The sequence below is a fragment of the Ptiloglossa arizonensis genome, chromosome 6 (genome assembly GCF_051014685.1).
Source record: "Ptiloglossa arizonensis isolate GNS036 chromosome 6, iyPtiAriz1_principal, whole genome shotgun sequence".
Lineage (NCBI taxonomy): Eukaryota > Metazoa > Arthropoda > Insecta > Hymenoptera > Colletidae > Ptiloglossa > Ptiloglossa arizonensis.
In genome coordinates, this window is record NC_135053.1 from 7,050,044 (window position 1) to 7,070,726 (window position 20,683).

The 20,683-nt window shown below is 35.8% G+C and overlaps 2 protein-coding genes across 3 annotated transcripts in view; one reads left to right on the plus strand and one right to left on the minus strand.

Annotated features, from left to right (window-relative positions):
* Window positions 1-20,683, plus strand: part of Twin (CCR4-NOT transcription complex subunit 6-like twin) — a 424,494-nt gene that overhangs the window by 57,922 nt on the left and 345,889 nt on the right. Inside the window, exon 2 of one of the 2 annotated variants that reach the window (XM_076313824.1) lies at window positions 18,748-18,863. The exons of the other annotated variant lie outside the window; for it this stretch is intronic. The gene's annotated coding sequence lies outside the window, so the exon portion shown is untranslated. The remainder of the gene's footprint in view (window positions 1-18,747; window positions 18,864-20,683) is intronic. 2 annotated transcript variants of the gene reach the window in all.
* On the minus strand, window positions 15,978-16,535 carry LOC143148368 (uncharacterized). Its single transcript, XM_076314662.1, has 2 exons — window positions 16,375-16,535; window positions 15,978-16,158 (listed from the first exon to the last, which is right to left on the minus strand). Exons 1-2 carry the CDS (start codon window positions 16,533-16,535, stop codon window positions 15,978-15,980), a joined length of 342 nt encoding a protein of 113 aa, XP_076170777.1.

Here is a 20,683-nt window from a genome sequence, read left to right on the forward strand (position 1 = left end):
AGTACTGCGTTATACGTGACAGTCGGCATTCTTGGAGCTTTTAAGGGGTGTTCCTTAATAATTCTGTTATTAAATTAGTATAAACCGGGAAATCTTTTTGTATGGATTTTGGATACGATGCTTTTTACTTCTTTTAATGTTGTTACAGAAATTACTTCACTGCATCAGCTATGTTAGGTTGGTTAATTTCATGTGGTTGAAATACTTTTGGAGGTGTTCTGTGAAAATGCCTGCTTTTTCTTGGGTTGACTTCACCTATGTTTCATCAGTTTTTCGAATTATTGGAATATTTATTGTGGGATATTTGATCTTTTTCATGGCTTTCCAGAGCGAACAGTCAGTGTCTTCTGTCGTTGTTAATTCAGCAATATATTTGTCGAACCTTTGATTATTATGTTCTAATACAGTTGCTTTTAACTCGTTGTTGGTTGAGTTGAGTGTTTTCTTTTTGTGTCGTTTTTTGCTTTTTCCAATTTTGTTTTGTTTTGTTTTATTTTATTCTTAATTACATTGATTATAAAGATAGAAGTCCATCTGATGATTCGGTATGGAGTTTATTTTTAGAGTTGCATGATCAACAGGATTGAGAATTATTTCACGTAGCTTGTCTATTGCAGTGTCTATCTGTTCAGAATTGTTTAATGGTATTTTGCAGTCTATTGTTCTTTCTACCTTCTCCCTGAATAGGTCGCAGTTACTCCTGCTATTAAAAAGAAAGTTTGAAGTTTAAATAGTTTCTGATTTTTGCGTGTATTCCATAATGACAGAAGAGTGATCGGAGCTGATGTTTAAACATTATTTTACAGACAGTTGTAATTTATTGCTGCTTTTGAAAACAGAAAAATTAAATAGATCAGGTGTTTTTGATTGCAATATTTAAAAGTTGTGAAGACAATAGAAATACCTATTTAAAGATTAAGTAAAATATAAACGATTTAATTTCTTTTATGGATTTAAAATTGCATCAACTATTTAGTTATTAGCCATATTGCAAACCAAAACTAATAAAAACTATGTGAACTATATTTGGCTGATAGTGTGCAAGATTCCGACCTTTCCTTCAATCTGAAACAAACAAACAAAATGGCATCTTGTTTTGTATGAATATGCCTATGGTGTGAATCATCAGAAATGAAAAATCTTGATAATTAAAGAAATGGCGACACTTTGAAGTTTAAATATCGTTTCTTTTGTTTCTTTTTTTTGAATCGGTAATATTTTAAACAATTATCAAAGAATAAACATTTTTTAAAAAGCGTAGTTTATGCGATAACAACACGCCTGCTGAAGGTTCTATGTAAATTTGAAGTTAGTCGGTGAAGTACAACTTGAGATATCGTGTACAGTTCAAGAAATAAAGTGTTGAGAAAAACGCCTTTAAAGTTTTACTTATTCGCTACAACTGACAGTTGTGCTCTTTAAACGACTATAACTTCGTAAATACGACGAATTGAAACAAATTTTGTTGCAGACATATTTTCGACGATATATGTACACGTGTCGTCGTTAGAAAAAATGTTGGCCAATGAATTTGTTTTATTACGTGCTCAATGTATCAGCTCTGCAGGCATATATTGTACAGATGAGGACAATTCCAAATTGGAATAATGCAAAATTATAAAAACGTCAATTATTTCTAAACGAATTAGACCAACGTGTAAAAAAACCTTACAAAATATAAATTTCTCTTAAAAATAATTCAAAACATATAGGAATGTAATGCATTATAAATGCCATCTACATCCACAACGCTTGTAGCTGCAAGCGATATCGCTGTTTTATATGTCCTTCTGCCACTGACAGGAAGATAAGTATAGTTTTCTCGGTATGTAAAAATCATATCTGCAAAGAACAGTCAGTAGTAATTTGTAAATAATGTATATAAATAAATCGAAGTTTATATTTTTAATAATACTAAATTACTACTTTGATTCAGTTTAAGTTGGTTAGAAAGCACCTAAAATTAATTATAAGCTTTTATATTAGTAACAATTAATAATATATTTACATTTTGTATAAACATGGTACATGAATCATATAAATTCCTTGTTTCATATTTGTAACGAATTACTCATCATGAATAGAAATCAAATTTATTTCAACATTTTTTTCCCCTCCGAGCTTAATGTCGCATCGACGAAATGTTCATTAGCCACAGACATAAATTTTAGATTTTGTAGTAGAGTTGGATCTCTTTTAAATAATGAAGAGTATTTTCGACGTACTTCCGAAATGTTACGATTGTATTTAGAAGTAGTTTGTATTTACGTCTTTGTATTCCGTATCTTCTGCATTCGTAAAGTAGGTGGTTCGTTGATAATTGTTATTTGCAGTAATCTCAAAATGGTGGTTCTGAGTTCTTCAGCAGGCATTCATGGGTAATTTTTGAGTGTCCAGCTCTCAGTCTTGTAATGACTATTTTTTTCGCTTATGTTCCAGCATTCGTCGATGAAAATTTTCCACAATATTGTCTTCGATTTATTTCATGTCTTCCATATCCTATTTAATTCTTCTTTTTCTGTATTATGGATTGACTTGAAAAGTTCTTGGTAGAGAATTGGGTCATTAAATTCAATAGACTGGGAGTTTGCTGCTTGTTTTGCATAGGAAACAGCTTTTCTATTTCCAGGTATTCCCTGGTGCGAAGGAACTCGTATTAGAATTATGTACCTATTTGAGTTTATAAGATCTGTATAGGTTTCCAGGATCGTTTGTATAATTTCATGTTTGTTCTTTTTATCGATTAATCTTTTATAATTGTTTGAGTTGGTGTTCCGAAGAGCATGTCGCTTAATTTTACCAGCTTCGTATATTTTTTCTACGATGATTCGAATAGCGATCTTTTCTTTTTTGTCGGGGATGTATGAAGCAGGAGGAGGGTTTGAGTTTGTATCGATCTGTGGATTGTCTTCTAATTCCATATCTGTGTTGTCATTCTTGTTTTATCAGTCTTTAGCGATATGTATGGTAGAGATGGCATTTCGATTCGTGTCTGTATACCCCTCTTGCTTACGTATAAAGCTTACATATTCAAGAACATATTGTTCGATTCGAGGGGAAAGTATTGCGGCAAATAAAAGTTTTATTTCAAGATCACCACCATTTTTAAAAATCAAACGACAAATTTTTACTACGGTGCTATTGCAACTACCAAAAAAGAAACAGATTCAACTACACGTGTTGGCTTTCAAATGACACGACCCAGATCTTTGACACGAAAACTTCAGCATAAAGATTGAAAATGGCAACACGATATTGGATGGAAAGTTCTACCACGTCCTTTTTATAGCTCAGACGTGTCGTCTTGCGATTATTAATTTTCATCTGTGTCGAACTTATCGGCGTATAAACAACTTAAAAGTGACACCGAAGTAAAGATAGTTGTAAGTTTATTTTTTGAAAGTAAAGACAAAGATTTCCGTGACAATAGAATGTTCGAGCTTGCAAAAAGTTGGGAAAGGGTAACGGAAATAAATAGAGAATGCATTGTTAAATAAATTTATATTTCGTAAAATTTACGATTACTCGAGTTTCATATTGTAATACAGTACGAACTTTTTGCTATCTGTTTGACATTTCTGCCGTGTTTCGTATATCGTGCACGAAGCATGTCCATGGTCGTAGCGATCGACTACTCGGTAACAAGTGTCTTTACGTCATCAAATTAACGAGGCACTGGTCAGTAAGATGCGCCCATCTGGCACCCACGTAAACCAGTGCAACTGTCACGTTTATTGCATTACGGTGAATCGACGTTGCGAGCCAAATGGAAGAAGGTTAGGAAGGATCGGGTCGTTTATCTATTAATTCGCGTTGCACCGTTAGTGGTAAGGTTGACGGGTCTGTATTTGTCAAAGTACCGCCACCTGCTTTCGTTTCCTTCGTTTGTCTCGTTTCCTTCTCAGCTTCTTTGATTCGTCACTTTGCTTTCACTTATCTATCCTCTCCCCTTTCTCGTTTCTTTCGCTCTCCTTTCATTTCTTCCCCTGTTTCGTCGTAATTACTGCCCACTCAAAGCCGTAATTGTTCTTTTCTTTGTCTTCCTTCATCCGTCTATGTCTCCACGGTGTTCGTTAATTTCTTACACGCTAACGTTCTTTCTTCGAGCGTTTTCTTGTTCATTAATCTTGCAGGATTTCCTCGCGTTGTTGGCCACCGTCGATTTTGTTGTTTCCCGTTCGTTCTTATTCCCACCCCTTGTTTTGTGCACCGCGGTAACGGCGCGAACACTTTCTAACTAACGGTCCTTCGCTATGGGATTATGCAAATTAAACGAGCATGAAAACGTATTCGCGTTTCCATGGTCCGTCGATTCACCGGACACGATGCACGCCAGTATATTATTCTTTTGATTGCGCTCGCCAGACCGCGCTGGCTTTCGCCCAACCGTCGCATGGGCCTCGAGCACTTTTTACCGGGGCCGTGGCGGCTGTTTTCTCGATAACGACGGTACACCCTTCCCCTTCGCTCTGTAATTTTCTGCTCCTTCGGGGAGTTGCGAATACGATTTTTTGCTCTCGGTTCGCCGTTTCTTCCGATCGCGCCTGAACTTTCCGTTTATAGTTTTTCACCCGATTCCCGTTTCACGAGCCCCGCTAAAACGATCTCTAATTTTTCTCGTCCCTAATTAGAATCGTCTAGCGTAACCCGAGAGGCAGTTTACCTGGCTCGATTTCGTTGACGCGAAACCGTTCTCTTCGCAATATTCTGGACCGCTTATAAGGAGAGGCGAAGAACTTCGGGTTACCAATTTTGGTAAAACTTTGCTCGCTTCTAGACTCAGTTATTCGGTTTAGGAACATATAACGTTACAGAAATTCAATCATTTTTTAGATATTAATGATCAAAGTTTCATTACTACGTACAAATATATTGTTTTAATTTTTCATTTGTCGCACTGTGGCACAATGGTGATACGTATAAGAGATGTCTAACCGACTGATCTGAGTTCGATTCCTGGTTAAATATATAAATTTTCTTTTACCCTCGGTATAGATGAATTTGAATAGTCAACTTCACACACGAAAATGTTAATTATCTTTTAAATAAAATACTTTTATTTATAATATAAGATCTCGTATACGAACAATTATGTGCGCTATATGTACCAATTATGAGCGGGAACATGTCCTGTTTGTAGCAGGACTATCTATAGATAGAGAAATATTTGAAAATACACACCACGTTTGTTTGCCATTGAAAATACAAAACAGCAAATGTAAATGTAAAATGGCATTTATATGCTTCGCAAGATGCTTTTTATATTTATGTTTTCCGTGTTTTTACGACATTGTTGTACGGAACAATAATTGTAAATTTTTTATATTTTCCCCTTTATTCGCGAGGTAAATGATTTTTATTGCTTCCTTTGTTTTCAACTACTGTGGATGGAGAATTTCACCTGCTTGTTAATACCAAATTTTTGTATTTTTTGTTTTTATGTCATACATTTTAACGAAGACGTTTTATTTGAAAGTTAATTAACGTTTTTATGCGCGAATTTCATTATTCAAATTTATCTACATTCAGGGGGAAAAGAAATTATACTATCCTTACAAAAGGATCTTTCGGGTAGGATTCTCTTACATTATCATCGCGACACAGTACTGAGTGATAAATGAGAAATTAAAATTTTATTTCTACGTAACGATAAAACTTTAATAATTAATATCTCTACAATTATTGAGTTCATGACCAATAATGGTATATATTCATAAACCGGATAACTAAATCTACAAGTATGCAAACTTTCAATAAAATCGGTAACCTGAAGGCCGTGCCCTCTCTTGTTAGACAATTTATTAAAAAGTAAAATCTATTCTTCGATATACATGCGCAAAATGCTAAAGGTCCCAATTTTTCCGACCACGTATATTTTACGGATAAATATGAATCTTTTAAAACCCCATTCGGGTATAAAATGATAATCAGTGCCTTCAATTCGTGTCTTCAAATCATGGATGTGTTTATCGCTAATAATTTAATTTTTTACTTTTTTTTTATTGATGTTTTGCTGTGAGTAATTTTTAAACGCGATATCGGAGAACGTGGGAATCATTTTTTTCTTGTCTATTGCAAGCTTTCCATTTTTCATAGTGGGTAGCACAGTTTGGATACATTATTTTAACTTATAATTGTGTCAATATTTCTTTGCAACAAGTCTCTGATTCGTACAATGCAATATGTTTCCGAAAATTCGATTAACCGTGCCGCAGACATATTTTACTGTATACATATTATTGTATAGTATTACGTCTACAATTCCTAATAAGACGATACCGTTCCTTCGTATTCTAGTACCTCAAATTTTGATTTTATAAAAGAATAAATTAAAAGTTACAACGGCAACTTTTTAATCCTAACTGTTTTCATCTTGTAGACGGATCTATATTGTAATAAAAATATTGCAAAGTTAAATAATATTTTTCCAAATTTGTTCAAACTGTAATGTAAGAACAGAAACTGTTCTTATCGATTCAATCGATAAAAACAATGGGAATGTTGTTCAAAATGAGTCTAAAATATAAATACTTCTTCTTCTTCGGATATCGAACTGTCCTTGAAATGATTGACGAAAAAATTAGCGGACAAATAAATTGAGCCTTGAAATTGAACAAACTCAAAGTACTATATAATGATTGCTACATAGAAGAAACACCTAACAACGCGTTCTCCGACTTTGCACCCACACGAATGTGCAAGTATGGCTTCAAGAAAGTTTTACACTTATCGATTAATACACGTATAAAGTATTTTAAACTGTTTAAATGTCGCGAATGTATTATAGTTTTGTTTCAAGTCAAATGACGTTAGTTGGTTTCACAGCAATTCAATATTTTCTATAATCGATACGTTACAACGATATTGATTATCTTTTTACTTCGATTTTTCACAATTTATCGTTACTTCAAAAATATACAAATGTATGCATTTAACATCATTTTAACTATTTAGTTAGAAAATAGTATTACGAATGTACAACAAGTACACGCATTTGTCATAACTGGCAAAGCGGTGATCACGTTTCTGTCCTTTGTTGCCTCGTAGCAATAACTACATGGTACTTCGAGTTTGTTCGATTCTTCGGTTTATCTTTATGTGCTTTTTTTATTTTCTTTTACACGAGGGAAATCTTCCAGACTCCCGTGGCCCTTTGGGATAGGGTCGAGGAAAGTGTGAGATTCCCTGCACCCGTATACTCCTAGTACCGAGTCTACCCACTGAAACTCCCACGGTGGCTATACTTGCACAATTTCGAGGTGACACCAGGAACTGCAGACAGCACAACATCCGGTGCCCTACCTCCGCGTGGCGCGGTTTCTGTGTGCGTTCTGTGTCTTTATCGGGAGAGGGGTGTTTGCCACCACTCTCCCCACATCACCGCGTCGAGACGCCTGTCGTCGAAGCAGGGTCACTCTGGCCCCTCGTTCTTTTTTCCAGGGGATATCCATTCCCTCTGGTCGTCGAATATGGTCCTCACCACCCCTAGCAACGAGAGCTTCCTTCTCAATTTCTCCCATCAGGACACGACGCTCTCATCCAACGCCCCCACCCCAAATGAAATACACCTGAAGTATGTGTTTCCTAGTCATTAGGACAATGCCAACAGCGCGTCGTCGCTTCCTTCCTTATACGGTGCAGGTACTATCTGAAGCAACTGTATCATTTGATACGTAAACTATCAAAACCTCTGCCTAGTCACTTCTCAGTGGGCAGTGACTCTAGTAATCCTGCGCCATTCTAGCCTCCATATCCTTCATAACACTTTCAGAACTAGCTCTAACCCAACATCTCTTTCGTTACTTCTAAAATCTTTAAAAGCTATATATTTTCACAGAGCCCTGATCACTTGTATATCGTTCAATCATTGTATTGTTTATTGTTCATTCAATTGTAACTCACATTACAGCTCATTGCTCAGTCGAATCTTTCTACACTGACCGGCACCAAATTTGATCCGAGGTTACAGAAAAATCAGTTCGAAGCTGATTCAAGGCTGAGTTAATTTATGAGCATGCATATCGTTGTGTGGGAATGTAATAAAGTAGGTACGGTTCTGAGAAAATGTGAAAAGTGTTTTGGATAGACGAAGGAATTAAGTGTTTCTGAGGTGTGAAAGAAGAGCGTTTGAACGGAACGACAGAATGTCCAAACTGAGACGTGAAAGACAAGCAATTGAGATTGTGCCAGGCTAAGGAATTTGTGACCAAACGCATCGAGTAACATAGGTTAAGAATTAGAATGAATGGGAATGCGTAAGAGAATTTAGGATGCGAGAGAAGTACAGGAGAAGTTAGTCTGACGAGGATTCTGAAAACGTGAGCGAGAGAGTTTGCGCGAGCCTTACCTTTTATTTTAGATAAACTTGTAGGACACAAGCGAGCAGTGTGCGTGTGTGTGTGGGAGAGAGAGGAACTATGGGGGCGAATGAATCCTCTGCGGGAGGTCGTAACTGGTCGTAAGTTTCAACAACACGAGATTAGTCGACGAGACCGTGGAATTTCCTGCGACTTGGACACAATAGAGGCCTGTCGTCTGGTTGCCGTCTGGCAACCACCTGACCGAGCCAGCACATCCAGCCTACGCCTTCGGCATTTTCCAAGACGCGTGACATAAGTCACGTAGATCCCAAATTCTGAGATATAAAATGGGTCGTTGCCCTAAACGAGGAGTTGTAATAGCGTGTCTCTGTACGAGGACGGTGCGTCGCGGGCCAGAAAATAGTGGACAGCGATTACGATATCAAAGTGCCTCGAGAAATTTTGTCTACTCAGGATACGCCGTTGTTTGTTATAACTCGTGCGTTAGTAGAATTAATATTATCGATACACACCACCTTAATAACTTATTATTAATATTAAAGGAGTTTCTCTATTACTCATACCTTTAAACCTTTATCCACTTGAGGTTCGATAAAGAGAATTCTTACAGTTGCGTTGCAAATTAATATTTTTCTCAAGTAGCCGATTTATTTTATTACCAATAAGGCTATATACTCGAAAGTTTGAAATTAGCGAGCGGACCTCCCAATATTTGTTCGCCAGATGCAACACGGTATCTTTCATTATTAGCTACTTTAGCCTTTTCATCCGGCCAGCTAAGTCATAAACAATAGGGATAAGGGAACATTAAGATTTCCCTTTCGACCTTAATCCCTTCAAATTGGTCAACCCTTGCACGCAAAAGTCAACCGATAACCTTTTGACGATACCATTTTTTCCAATACATTTTCTACCAATCGTAGCACAACGAAGGCGACATTACACAAAAAACTATCATACATAGACTCGAAGAAACAGTTGGACGAAACACATTTTGTAAATATTTATATTCATGCACATTTTCAGATATCTCTCGTAAGATGAAATATTTTTTTTTAGTACAAGTGACTACTACCTTGATTTACTAATTAACACGTGCAAATCTAAGTAGGCGTGTGAAGTACGCGGAAAGACTTCCGAAGTCTTTAAACGAAACTAGTTCGCGTACGGTACTTATATTACATAATTGAGCATTTTTATCCAGTGAATCACGAGTAGTGTATCTCTAGAATGGATCCATCGTGCCTGAAAACATAGAGACACGAAGTAGAACTAGGAAAATGGCGTGACGAGGACAATCCCATGTTCTCGTTTCTGATACTACAACGAGAAGTGCACCCTTCTAGACACAATGTATATATAGTGCATTTTTGTTACGATAAGTGTGAAACTGAGATCCACGATAAATCTAAATAAACCGTGTGCGAGCCTGCGAGCAGATCTAGCGAAGGAAGCTTCAACAAGATGGTCGCCGTTTCATAGGATATGGTTTTACAATCGCGGGCAACCTTCAATGTCAGCCATCCATGAACCCGGCTTATTGTGCCTATGATGTCAGTTCAAATGGGAGCTCCGTATAGGATCATCGAGTGGACCATGACGATGACATTGTTAGACGACATTAAAGCGACGAATTCGGCCATTTGAACGCCGTAGATTAGGGAGAAGTCAACATGGGATACCGACTATTCTCTTGGTTGTCGATGATCAATTTCAGATATTTCATCTGAAACTTTACCTTGACACTGGAATCACCTATTTATTGTATTTCAAAAATTACATTACTATGAATCTGTATTATTTATTAGAAATCGTCTGTATACATTAATTAATGTATTTACTTTTTCTGAAAAATAAATAAAAGAAGAAATGCACTTTAATTCTTCAAAATAATGTTCCGAAGTAAAAAATATATCTTCGTCACGTCGATGTTTGCGTCTTGAAAATTCTTATTGAAATAAAAGAACAAGAATATACATATGTATAACGTTAAACAAGATAAAGATATATTTTCTATTATTTCAGGAACTTGACCTATAATTAATATTATCGATGCTTTTAAATTTCATAATTGTACATTATTTTTCACGACTATGCGTTCACTAATAGGTCTCAATTGAATTCCTAAATACTTTGCCCAAATCTCTTGTGTGAGATTACGGTAAAAGTAGTACATTCGTATATTATTCGTTATGGTGAATATTTCTTTAAATTTACAAGTTTTCGTCCTTTTTAAAATATTCTCCTTTGTTTTTAATACCAGTTTTAAAAGTTCGTGCTTTTTCAAGTTTAAAGTGTTTTTCAGCAAATACATGATTTATTTCGTTAAATAATTATCAATTTTAATTTTTGAAATATAATTGATTCGATTAGTTTTTAAACAAGAGGTGTATAAATGAAGTAAAATTATTTAACGAGTAATTATTAATCCGAGTTTTCAAATTAGTTTTAACCATTCTATCAATTTTGGAGAAAGAGCTTTAAATAATTCTTTGACTGTGATGATTCTATAGAGATTTACTGTTTTTCGTTGATCTGGAACAGGCATATTATAGAAATAATATACTGTAAAAAAATGAGCGATTTTAAACTTTTTAATGGTTTGCTAGCTATACGTTGTTAGTGCTTTTACAGTTTATCGAATTTTATGAACGTATAATATATTACATTGACAAAGGAGGCTTGAAAAAATAACATTGTTTGCAGTATCTTAAAAGTTCGTTAAATTCAATGTGATTTTATTGAAAAAATTACAGTTTTGAGAGACTTCGAACAGTTTGAGACTTTGCAAGACTTCGTTTGAATAAGTTTTCTAATCTTCGCATTAATATTTTCAATATTTTACGTTTCTATTATTGAACGTAAACGTCGTGGAAAAATATAGTTACATATTGGAACACACGGTATTCTAGTATCTACATCGTTTATCATTGCTTCGTATGAATTAATTAAATTTGTCTTTTACGTTTTGCGCTCGGAGGAAGCATTTAGTTCAGCTAGAAAATGATAAATGTATCGTGTAATCGCATCGCATTCCTTTTCATCGGGGGGGGAGTATCGTTCGTAATCGTTTCAATAAAGCACCACTCGCCGTACGTTTTAAAAGCATAATCGGTGTAAAAACACGCGAGGCTAAAAATACTATCCAAAGTGGGCCGTTCTTCGCAATTATGTCATCACGTCTGTAATTCATCTGTTCTGCGCGAAGCGTGCGTTATCCATTAATCAAGTCATCTCCGACTCTCTTTCAGGTTTCTCCACTTGGCGGATACAAGCAGGTTAATTAGTATTCCTAAAATACTCATTGCTGGCCACGTTGAACTCCGCTCGGTGAATTAACGGCGCGCGTTACACGGTAATTTCGGTCCTCGGCCGCTTCTTCTCCCTCTGCTTGGCCTGTTCCTTTTACCCTGCGTGCTTCCGCCGCCTTCCATCTGTACCACCATCTTACCACGCACGATTCCGTTTTTGTAACACGCGAGTAGCATACAGAATGCAGATTTCTAGAACGCAGTACGGTTTTCAGGTTCAAATCGAATCGGGACAGGTAGAGGCTGAGAGTACGCGAACTATGACAGAACCAATTACAACAACGCTTCTTATTGCGATCCGTTCTGACCTGACCCGTCTTGGTAATAACGACTGGGAATCCCTGGCTTGACAAGACTTTGAATTTAATTAACAGGCAAAAACATGAAATCGCATAGACTATAGTCCATGCAAAGAGACGAGATACCAATGTGTACATTGAGGCCTAGGCGATCGGTGAACCGGTCTGTAACTATTGGTCTATTTTTCGGAGCTCCAGGAACGACTTTTACTCAGATGTAGACGGTCTTTTTTCTCCGGTCAGAATAAACCGAACGGTTCGAAAGAACTTTTGGAGTTCACACTGCGTGTCTTCTTTCGAAGTGTCTTCTTCGAAGTCTTCTTCTCACTTGGCTCAATTCGATCTCTCTCAAGTTGCTCAGTTTATTCAAACGGTTCGATCTCTTTTAAACAAATCGAACATTATTCGGTTGATGGTGGTGGTCGTAGTAGTGTTGGAAGTAGTTTAAACAGTGATTCAAAATAAACTTTTAATAAGAAACAATTATTTCGTCTAATTTATTTCATTTATTCCGTTATTATCCTATATTTATTTTATAATTCTTTAAGAAGTGATCGTTCGAAAATATAGTTTCTTTATTATGAGTGCCATTGATTATACAAATCACTTAATTGTTAGTCAAATCATTTAAATTAGAAGAAAATAAGAATGAAGTTTAGAAAAAATCGCCTAAGTAATCATTGGGTCCGAGTATTGTGAAGTTAGCCCTGATCTGGTCTCGAACTCGTCACGGTTAATCAAAGAGTACTCGGTATCTCGTTTCGTTGGATGAACTGTAGTCTTGTCCACGAGTGGAGTCCCTTACGTGACTTGGACTTTTTCTTTATACAATACTTTCTTGATAAATGTGAAAGCCTTGAGACTAAACTTTACATTTCTAAAGGACCATCCATGAAACTCTAAACCGCTATCGATATTTCATCGGTGCCGACGGCCGTAGAAAATAACAAGAAGCAAAAGAAAAAGGGGGATTGAGCATCGAGACAATCGCCGAAGTTTAAAGGTCACTTGGTCGTTTACAATATTAATGTGGTCACATTTTTTTTAACTTTCAGCTCTTTTTTCAAATTTCTTTTCCATGAAACTTTTACCAACATATTTATACGATATTCTTCATTAAAATAAGGCCATAACGTGACACAATTTAGATAATATTTACTCGTTCGGCAAGTAATATATATCAACTCATTATTTTTGATTCATTAAATAGGTCTTTCTTCTATTCATAATTATCGTAGTCGTGCAATGCGATCGGTAAAATTTGGTTTCTTTCATATTTATCGTTTAATAAATAAATAAATGCGATCAAAATTATATCATGCTTGGTCTCATTTTAATCAGAATCATTTTCATCGCTAAAACACCAGTATTGAAAAAAGTTTATCTTTGCATTAGTATTGTTTCACCAACACAAGTATTTGAGTTATCGGTTACTGTTGCATTGTAGTCAACTGACGAGTATCGTGAAGTGTCATATTAATCGCTTTACTGATTCCAAGGAAGACCCCCTAGAAGCAGAGATAATCTTTTCACATTTATCGTGGATATCAGTTTCACATTTATCGCGGCAATACTGTACAGGTATGTGTGTGTAGATCACGAACAAGCAATACCACATAACCAATGTTCCATAGACTGTAATATCGGAGTTAGCGTAGTGGGAATTTCAAAAGCTTCTCACAAAGAGAGACTACGAGTTGCATGAGCGTTTTTTGAACAAAATCGGGCTAAAGGTTTGGAAGGCCATGAGTAGGGTACTTTGGAGTAATACAGTTCACTTTTTAGAAATTGAAGTGAGGTATTAATTACCGACGCTCTGAAAAGGAAACACTCACCTTCTAGTTCCAGAATAAAAAATATAGTTTTCAAAGTAAAAAAATATTGGATTAAAGAGACAATGTTGTAAATAGGCAAATTTCAAAGATCATCAAATATTCTTTTAAAGCATGATCTCTGACGCAGTCTCAGGACTCAGAGATGTAATAGACATTTATCTAAGAAGGGATCGAGAAGTTATAAAAAATGCGCTTTACTAACTTTTTTGTTTTAGCTAGCATTCTGTTCTGCATTGACCATTTATTAGTGTAATGTTCTCTTTTGAAAGAATTAAGATATTTTCACTTCGCGAATCTTAGTTTATTCGCGTATTAAGTTTCTCCAATAGTAAATTTTTATTTCTTCACAGCATATGTTTCGTGGCCACATTAGTCTTATGTAGAACATTCGAAGCGATACATTGGTAGAATTCAAAGACTTTTCTTATCATCAAAGATGTTTCTTTATTGTAATTATTACGAGATTTATACAATTTATTATAATTACTTCAATTTAATTTAAACGATGTAATAACGAAATTAAAGGTATCGATCGCGTTCGGTGTGGTATCCATGTGTCAAAGTCCTGTCCAGAAAGCGTTAAAGTTACAATTGTTTTGTAGACGATTAAATACTTTCTACACTTTTTATATTGTGGTCATAATTACTCTAGAATCAATTGAACCTCCTCAAATTTTAACTTCGACAAAGTTGTTAAATAGACATTTGGGAATAATTTTTAAATAAATTTGGTTGTACCTGTTGTCTTTTTCCAATAGGCTTCGTCGATCCACGAAGCGTTGCTTTATTGGCGCGTATTAAACACGATCATATCCCGTACACTTCCAAGCAGTGTGCAACATAAAATAATGGAAGACTGTTCGCGAGAGCGGCACGCTTTCGTCTCGATCTTCATTCGTTATGACACCTAATATACGGCATTGTTGGCCGCGAGCTGTACACTTCATCGTGCACATTCCTGTAGATTTCATGAACTTCTGACCTTATCGGAACTATTACAAAAGAAGAAAAAGAAAAAGCGAGTGAAGCAATATTCTTCGTACACGTAACAGAAAAATATCTGTGTTTATGTAATCACACATTACCATATTATTCAAGAAAAGATCACGTAGAGTTTACGCAGAAGATGCTTGCAAAATGTTGTTTTATTGTACATTGGGATTATTTCTAGGTATTGCAAAAGGAAGATTTTTTTCGTTTGCATTACTTCTGTACGAGACTCCATTGTCTTTTCGTATGTATTTATCAAATGTATAAGCACATTTAATTATGGAAACTTTATTTGCATATAGTGAGTATCAATTAAAATCGTATATAACAATAGTTATTAAGTTTTCGCTTGAAACATATTGTTATCGTGTATTTATAATACAAATTTGGAAATGTATGTATTAATATGCCTTTATTAAGTATATGCAAGTAAAAATTAAAAGTTCTATCTTTAATAGATAAATTAAAAGTATTGAATAATACAGAATTATACATAATCGTACAGAAATTAACAGTTAATAAAAATCGTCCACGTATACATACATAGACCTTTAATTTTAATAATTGGCTCTCCTTTGTTTCCTTTTTTATTTAAACATGACTTTATGCCGAGACTTTCGTCTTATACTAATCTTGTAATCATAAATTGAACAACAACCTAATATGTTCTGATGAATACTGTACATCACTCTCGTCGCATGTGAAATTTTCTAGTTGGTCCTATATAGGCTAGTTGTAAATTTAAAAATAATAAGTATCAACAGACATGAAAACTTCAATACTATTCGAAGAAATACATTTGGTTGAAGTTTTCCCAACGAATAAGATTCTATTTAATTATTCCTTTATCAAAGAAGATAAAGAACAGACTTATTTAACTTGTTTGTGTAAAATTTTATACTTTAAGATTTATCTAAAAGATTAAAAAAAATTTTACCAAAAACAAAAATGTGTAAGAAAAATCAGATAACTATAAAAGGCAAACATCGTTACCTACACTTATTATCGATTATTTCAATAGCGAAAGTGATGAAACGTGTTTTTGAATTCTACATCGTAACTACACCAAATATTCACTTTCGTCGTAAAAACTTGAATCTCTTGTTCTTCTGGAATTCTACAGAACCGCAGCAGTTTACATCGGTTATAACGGCTACGTCAGGTAATGCGTTAGCGACAAGAACACAATAAAACAGTCCTTTCCTTTTTCGTGGGGAAAATCTAAAGACTTCCCGTGATCCCGTTGGGTGGGGTCGAGAGCAATGCCAGATTCCTAGAGTAACCGCTAAAACTCCCACGGTGATCATTCTCGCACGATTTCAAGGGGACACCAGGAACTGCAAACAGAATAATATCCAGTGCTGCATGGTGTCCGTGCGAACCACGTACTGTCGACGTGGTCCTTATATTTTTGGAGTAGGGACCAGCTCTCTCCCCGAAATAAGCTACGCGTATGAGGATTGGGTCACCCGGCTCATTTTCGAGCACTCCTGTCTTTCAGGCGAAGCAGAGGTGCTAGGCGATTGGCTGGTATGAATTCCTCGTGATCCTTGTCGATGAATTCACGCCCTCGCTACACGGCTTCTTGCAATATTACACGTTTACAGAATAAGGTCACCATCCAGTTTCTTTCGCTGCTAAGCATAGTTCACGACGTTCAGTAGCAAGAGATCCCTCCCAATTACACCCACCAGGATAATACCAGCAACGTGTTATCGCTTCCTTTCCTATACGGTGTAGATACTGCGCAAAGCAACCGTGTCCGGACATCACCTGCATCGCTAAGTGAGGCTACCAAAACCTCTACCCAGTCGTTCTGACAGGAGTCAGGGTGACCACTTGGTCAACGATCGGTTGCACCAGTCACTACTACCACTGCAGCAACATGGACTACCGAGTCTGACGCTTGACTTGAAATTCACGTTCCGCCAAGACCTCCCCCTACTCGCGGAACTCGCAGCCGTTGTTGCAGTAAATCACATGTGAGTCTACGAGTAGATTCAACAGGGAAAGCCACGACAGGACTCTCGCCGGCTCATACAACACGGTTCTATAACCGCGGGTGAACCTTAGAGCTAGTCGTCTATAGATCCAGCGTAACAGTCTCATGTTGCACCGAGAGGCAACTAAGTTGCCAGTTCAAATAGAGACCTTATGTAGGGCCACCGAATAGACTATACCCGTGTAGAAGCAGCAAACTCGGACCCTACAGATTGGGGAGGAGCCAACCCAGTCCGTCGACTACTCCCTCCAATTGGTGAGGATCAGTCATTCCATTCTCAAATTGCTTTCATCCCGGGCCTGTTAGTGGAGTCATTTGTAAGGTATCCTAACAGGCCCTACGAATACTTGCAGGATTTACGGGAAATGGTCAGTAGTCAGTTTTCCTCTAGTGGCGAGTATAGGATATGTCGTCACAGTTGTAAACAATCTCATGATTAAAGTAATAACCTAAAACGAACAATGTAAATGATAATAGTATACTAACGATCTGAACACGCAAACAAATTGAACAACGGTATTTCCTATAGGAACACATTGCGCAAAATGTTTGAAAAGGATCCATCGAAGTAAAACGTGCAAATTCTTCGCACGAAGAGAGATAGAATGGTCGATTACCATTTTGAAGTTTCAGATTTCGATTACAGCAGTGGTTTCCAAACTTTGTGATTGATCTGAGAATGAGTTTGAAAATGTTCACGTAAGACAAAACTAATAATACTAATAGAGTCTTCTTTTAAAATCATAAATAACAGGTTTCTTTTATTTTTTCATTAGTTGTCTACGAGATATTTCGTCAACTTAAGTGGGGTAATACAGATTGCCCCATTTAACTATATATGTAGACAAAAAAATTTATCTTATCCATATTCATTATGTAACTGTAATCGTTCAAAATTGTATACTTTGGTGAAGGATGTTGAATTTGCTTTCAAGTGAAAAGTATTCAATTAAGTGGTAAATGTGTGTTACAGTTGCATTATGACCGATTGATTTTTATGAATACAGTTTTTGACGAGAAAAGTACTAGGAATCGTTTCACTAAGAAAGAAAAAATGGTGTAAACTGTACGGTAAAGTATTTTGATTTCGAATGAGCATGCTGTGTATGCCTGAGAGTATGCAGACCTTGTGCTTAGAGTTGTGTAATACACTTTAGAGACGCAACGAAGAAATTGGATAAGGATAGGATAAACAACAAAAAGACAGAGAGCCGAGAAATAGATAAATAATGATAAAGAATATAAAGCAGGAAAAGGAAGAAAGATAGAGTAAGAATATATTCGTGCAGTAAGAAGAAGAGAGAAAGTGTGCGGGAGATAGAAAAAAGTGAGAAACAGGGTTTATAGTGGAAAGAAGGAATTTCCTGCCAGTTATGGTAGCACGTACTCTGGTCTGACAACATAAATCAACACACCTGTGTTGGCAATTATAAGCTACAGGCTTCTCTTTGGATATGCTCTTTAAATCGATCAGTTGGATGATCGATGCGTTAACAACCGTGGTCTTCTATTTTCTTGTCAAGCTACGACGGAAGACTATTTATTATGAAAATTAAGAATTAATTAACTAAGCTTTCAGGGTAATTAACAATTGAAAGTACTCGATTGTGATTTCGACACCGAAAACTTCAAGATTTCCGTATAAAATTTTTAAATATACGTATCTATAAATTCATTAATTGTTCACTAACCTGGAAAAGTGTGATCATCAATTTTAACCAACTTTATTTCGATCGATCCAGAATAGAAATGGTCACGTATCCGTTAAATATTTGGAAATTAATAAGTTTCAATCTCTTGTTGAGAATGCATATTAGGATGGTCTTTAACTACGTATGTCGAAAATTCAACGGCAATATAAAACTTTTTAAAATTAAATTCAGCACTTATATTTTCAAAACTAATGCCAGTATTATCTCTTTCAATTTATTTTTCTCGTCTTTGTATAAATAAAAATCTGAAGCAGTTGTTATTTTTTTATCATTTCAGGTAAGTGAATACAGCTGCCATCATTTCTTCTGTACAATGTTTTCATTGTCAATAGTTAAGTTCCGAAGAGAAACAGGGAAGGCAGTTTTGTTTCGTGTACATAGTGCGACATTATGGTGAGTAACAGGTGTCATCGTTACTAAATTAATATGTGGGCGATTTATAAAAATTACACACATTGACCTGTCTCTTTGTATTTTTCATATTTCTTTCCATGAAACTTGCTATTTCTAAAATTTCAAAACGGTTTTGTGTAAATTACAAGCGTTCCTGAATTACTTTAATTACAAATATCTCAGAAATAATGATATCAAAAACTAGTGTATTTTTTTCAAAATCTCTTTCATCAAAGGTACACACAAGTAGAAGACTCTTGAATAAAAATTTTGAGTAAGATATATCGAAGAATGGTAGTATTGTAATATACAGTAATTCTCGTTTTCAAGTAAGAATTTTTATTTCGGATTGAAGTAGCGGAATCGTCTCTAGTACTGTATACAGATCAGTCCCGGGTTAACAGAAATATGGTATCATGAGTAAGTAGAATTGTAGACAGTGCCTAGTAATTTTTACTTATTATTAATCACAGGTTTTAAGAAAGCTGATTAAAACATCTGACTTCGTAATTCCTTTCAGGCCTACTTTTTTCCCCTGTAATGCATTTAAGGGATCTTCTGATACACTAGGTGGCAAAATAGACATTATTTGTGAATTTCTTATGAAAAGGCTAGAAGAATTTTCAATTCGAATGTTTCACTGTCTAGGTTATTCATCTTTTGGGGATACAAACGAATTGTTTTGGAACAAAATAATGAAAAATGTAGGAGTTCAGCGATAACATCTACAGGTGTCACTACTTTGTTTCTATATTTACCGACTAGCGTGGACACTCCAACAAAGTTGAAAACCTTTTCTTCTCCCATGTTTTATCGCCTGACACAGGCAAGGCTGTTGATGTATTTTCAGCTTAATTTTTTTCTTTTCTTTTCCACTGCGTATATTTGTGAAAGCATCGTTTCGTGTTTATGGCTAGTCCTTGGCACAAGTCCACGAGACAACAGAATAAGTTGATGCTTTCGTATCCTGTCCCCAACAGTCTCGTTACTAGGGCGATTCTTTAATTTATTTCACAATTTTGTTCTATAAGCGGACCCAAGTCAATATATTCGTCACTGGATTTACCGCACGACAATTTTGAATCCTAAACTCCGTTTATCGGCTTGTAAAAAGAAAAATATTTGCACTGCTCGCACATTACAAGTGAAGGTATAGCGAAGTACAAATTCCAAATACAGAATCCCTAAGTACTGGAAATAATAATTTTCTCGAAATTTCTATTGTACAGAGAGATTTCTATTGTAATTTCTATTGTATCAGAATCTAATGCAGCTTCAACGGTGTATCGATTACCACGAAACGATTTTTGTTCTCTGTCGGTTTGCTTGACGAAGGCTGACCTTCGTTCCCTTTCTATTCATTTTTATACAAAAACGAATAAAAATTTCTTACTGCTGAACGTGGCTGGTTTGCTCGCAGTTTGGAAGTCACTGACTGACTGATCCTTCTAAAAAACTTAAAAGGACTTGGAAAGAGACCCTACTTCCACATTGAAAAGCAGAAAATGGAGTTTCAACAGAGTTTTTCCGGTCACAGTATACCTGCGGAACACCCGCTTGTTACTGTTCCCTCCAAATGGCTGTAACTTCGCTATTTTTACAAATTCCGTCAAATGGCTTTGCAGATATATTTTCAAGGATCTATGCTTTAAGAAGTCGCAAAAAAAAATCGATTTTTTAAATCGAATTACTAGAGGGCCCTCTTCCTTGGTCCTAAACAGAACCATATGTACTCCTTCGTAAGAACTAAAGTTGTAAACAAGGAAAGTTAATATGTAATTTCAAACTGACATACAAAATATCGTGTATAAAGATATAAG

Excerpts from the sequence above, each read along its gene's own strand:
- LOC143148368 (XM_076314662.1), bottom strand. The coding sequence starts at position 16,535 with ATGCAGGTGATGTCCGGACACGGTTGCTTTGCGCAGTATCTACACCGT. Across the intron at positions 16,159-16,374 it reads GCAGCGAAAGAAACTGGATG|GACCACGTCGACAGTACGTG; the intron begins GTGACCTTATTC and ends CAAAAATATAAG.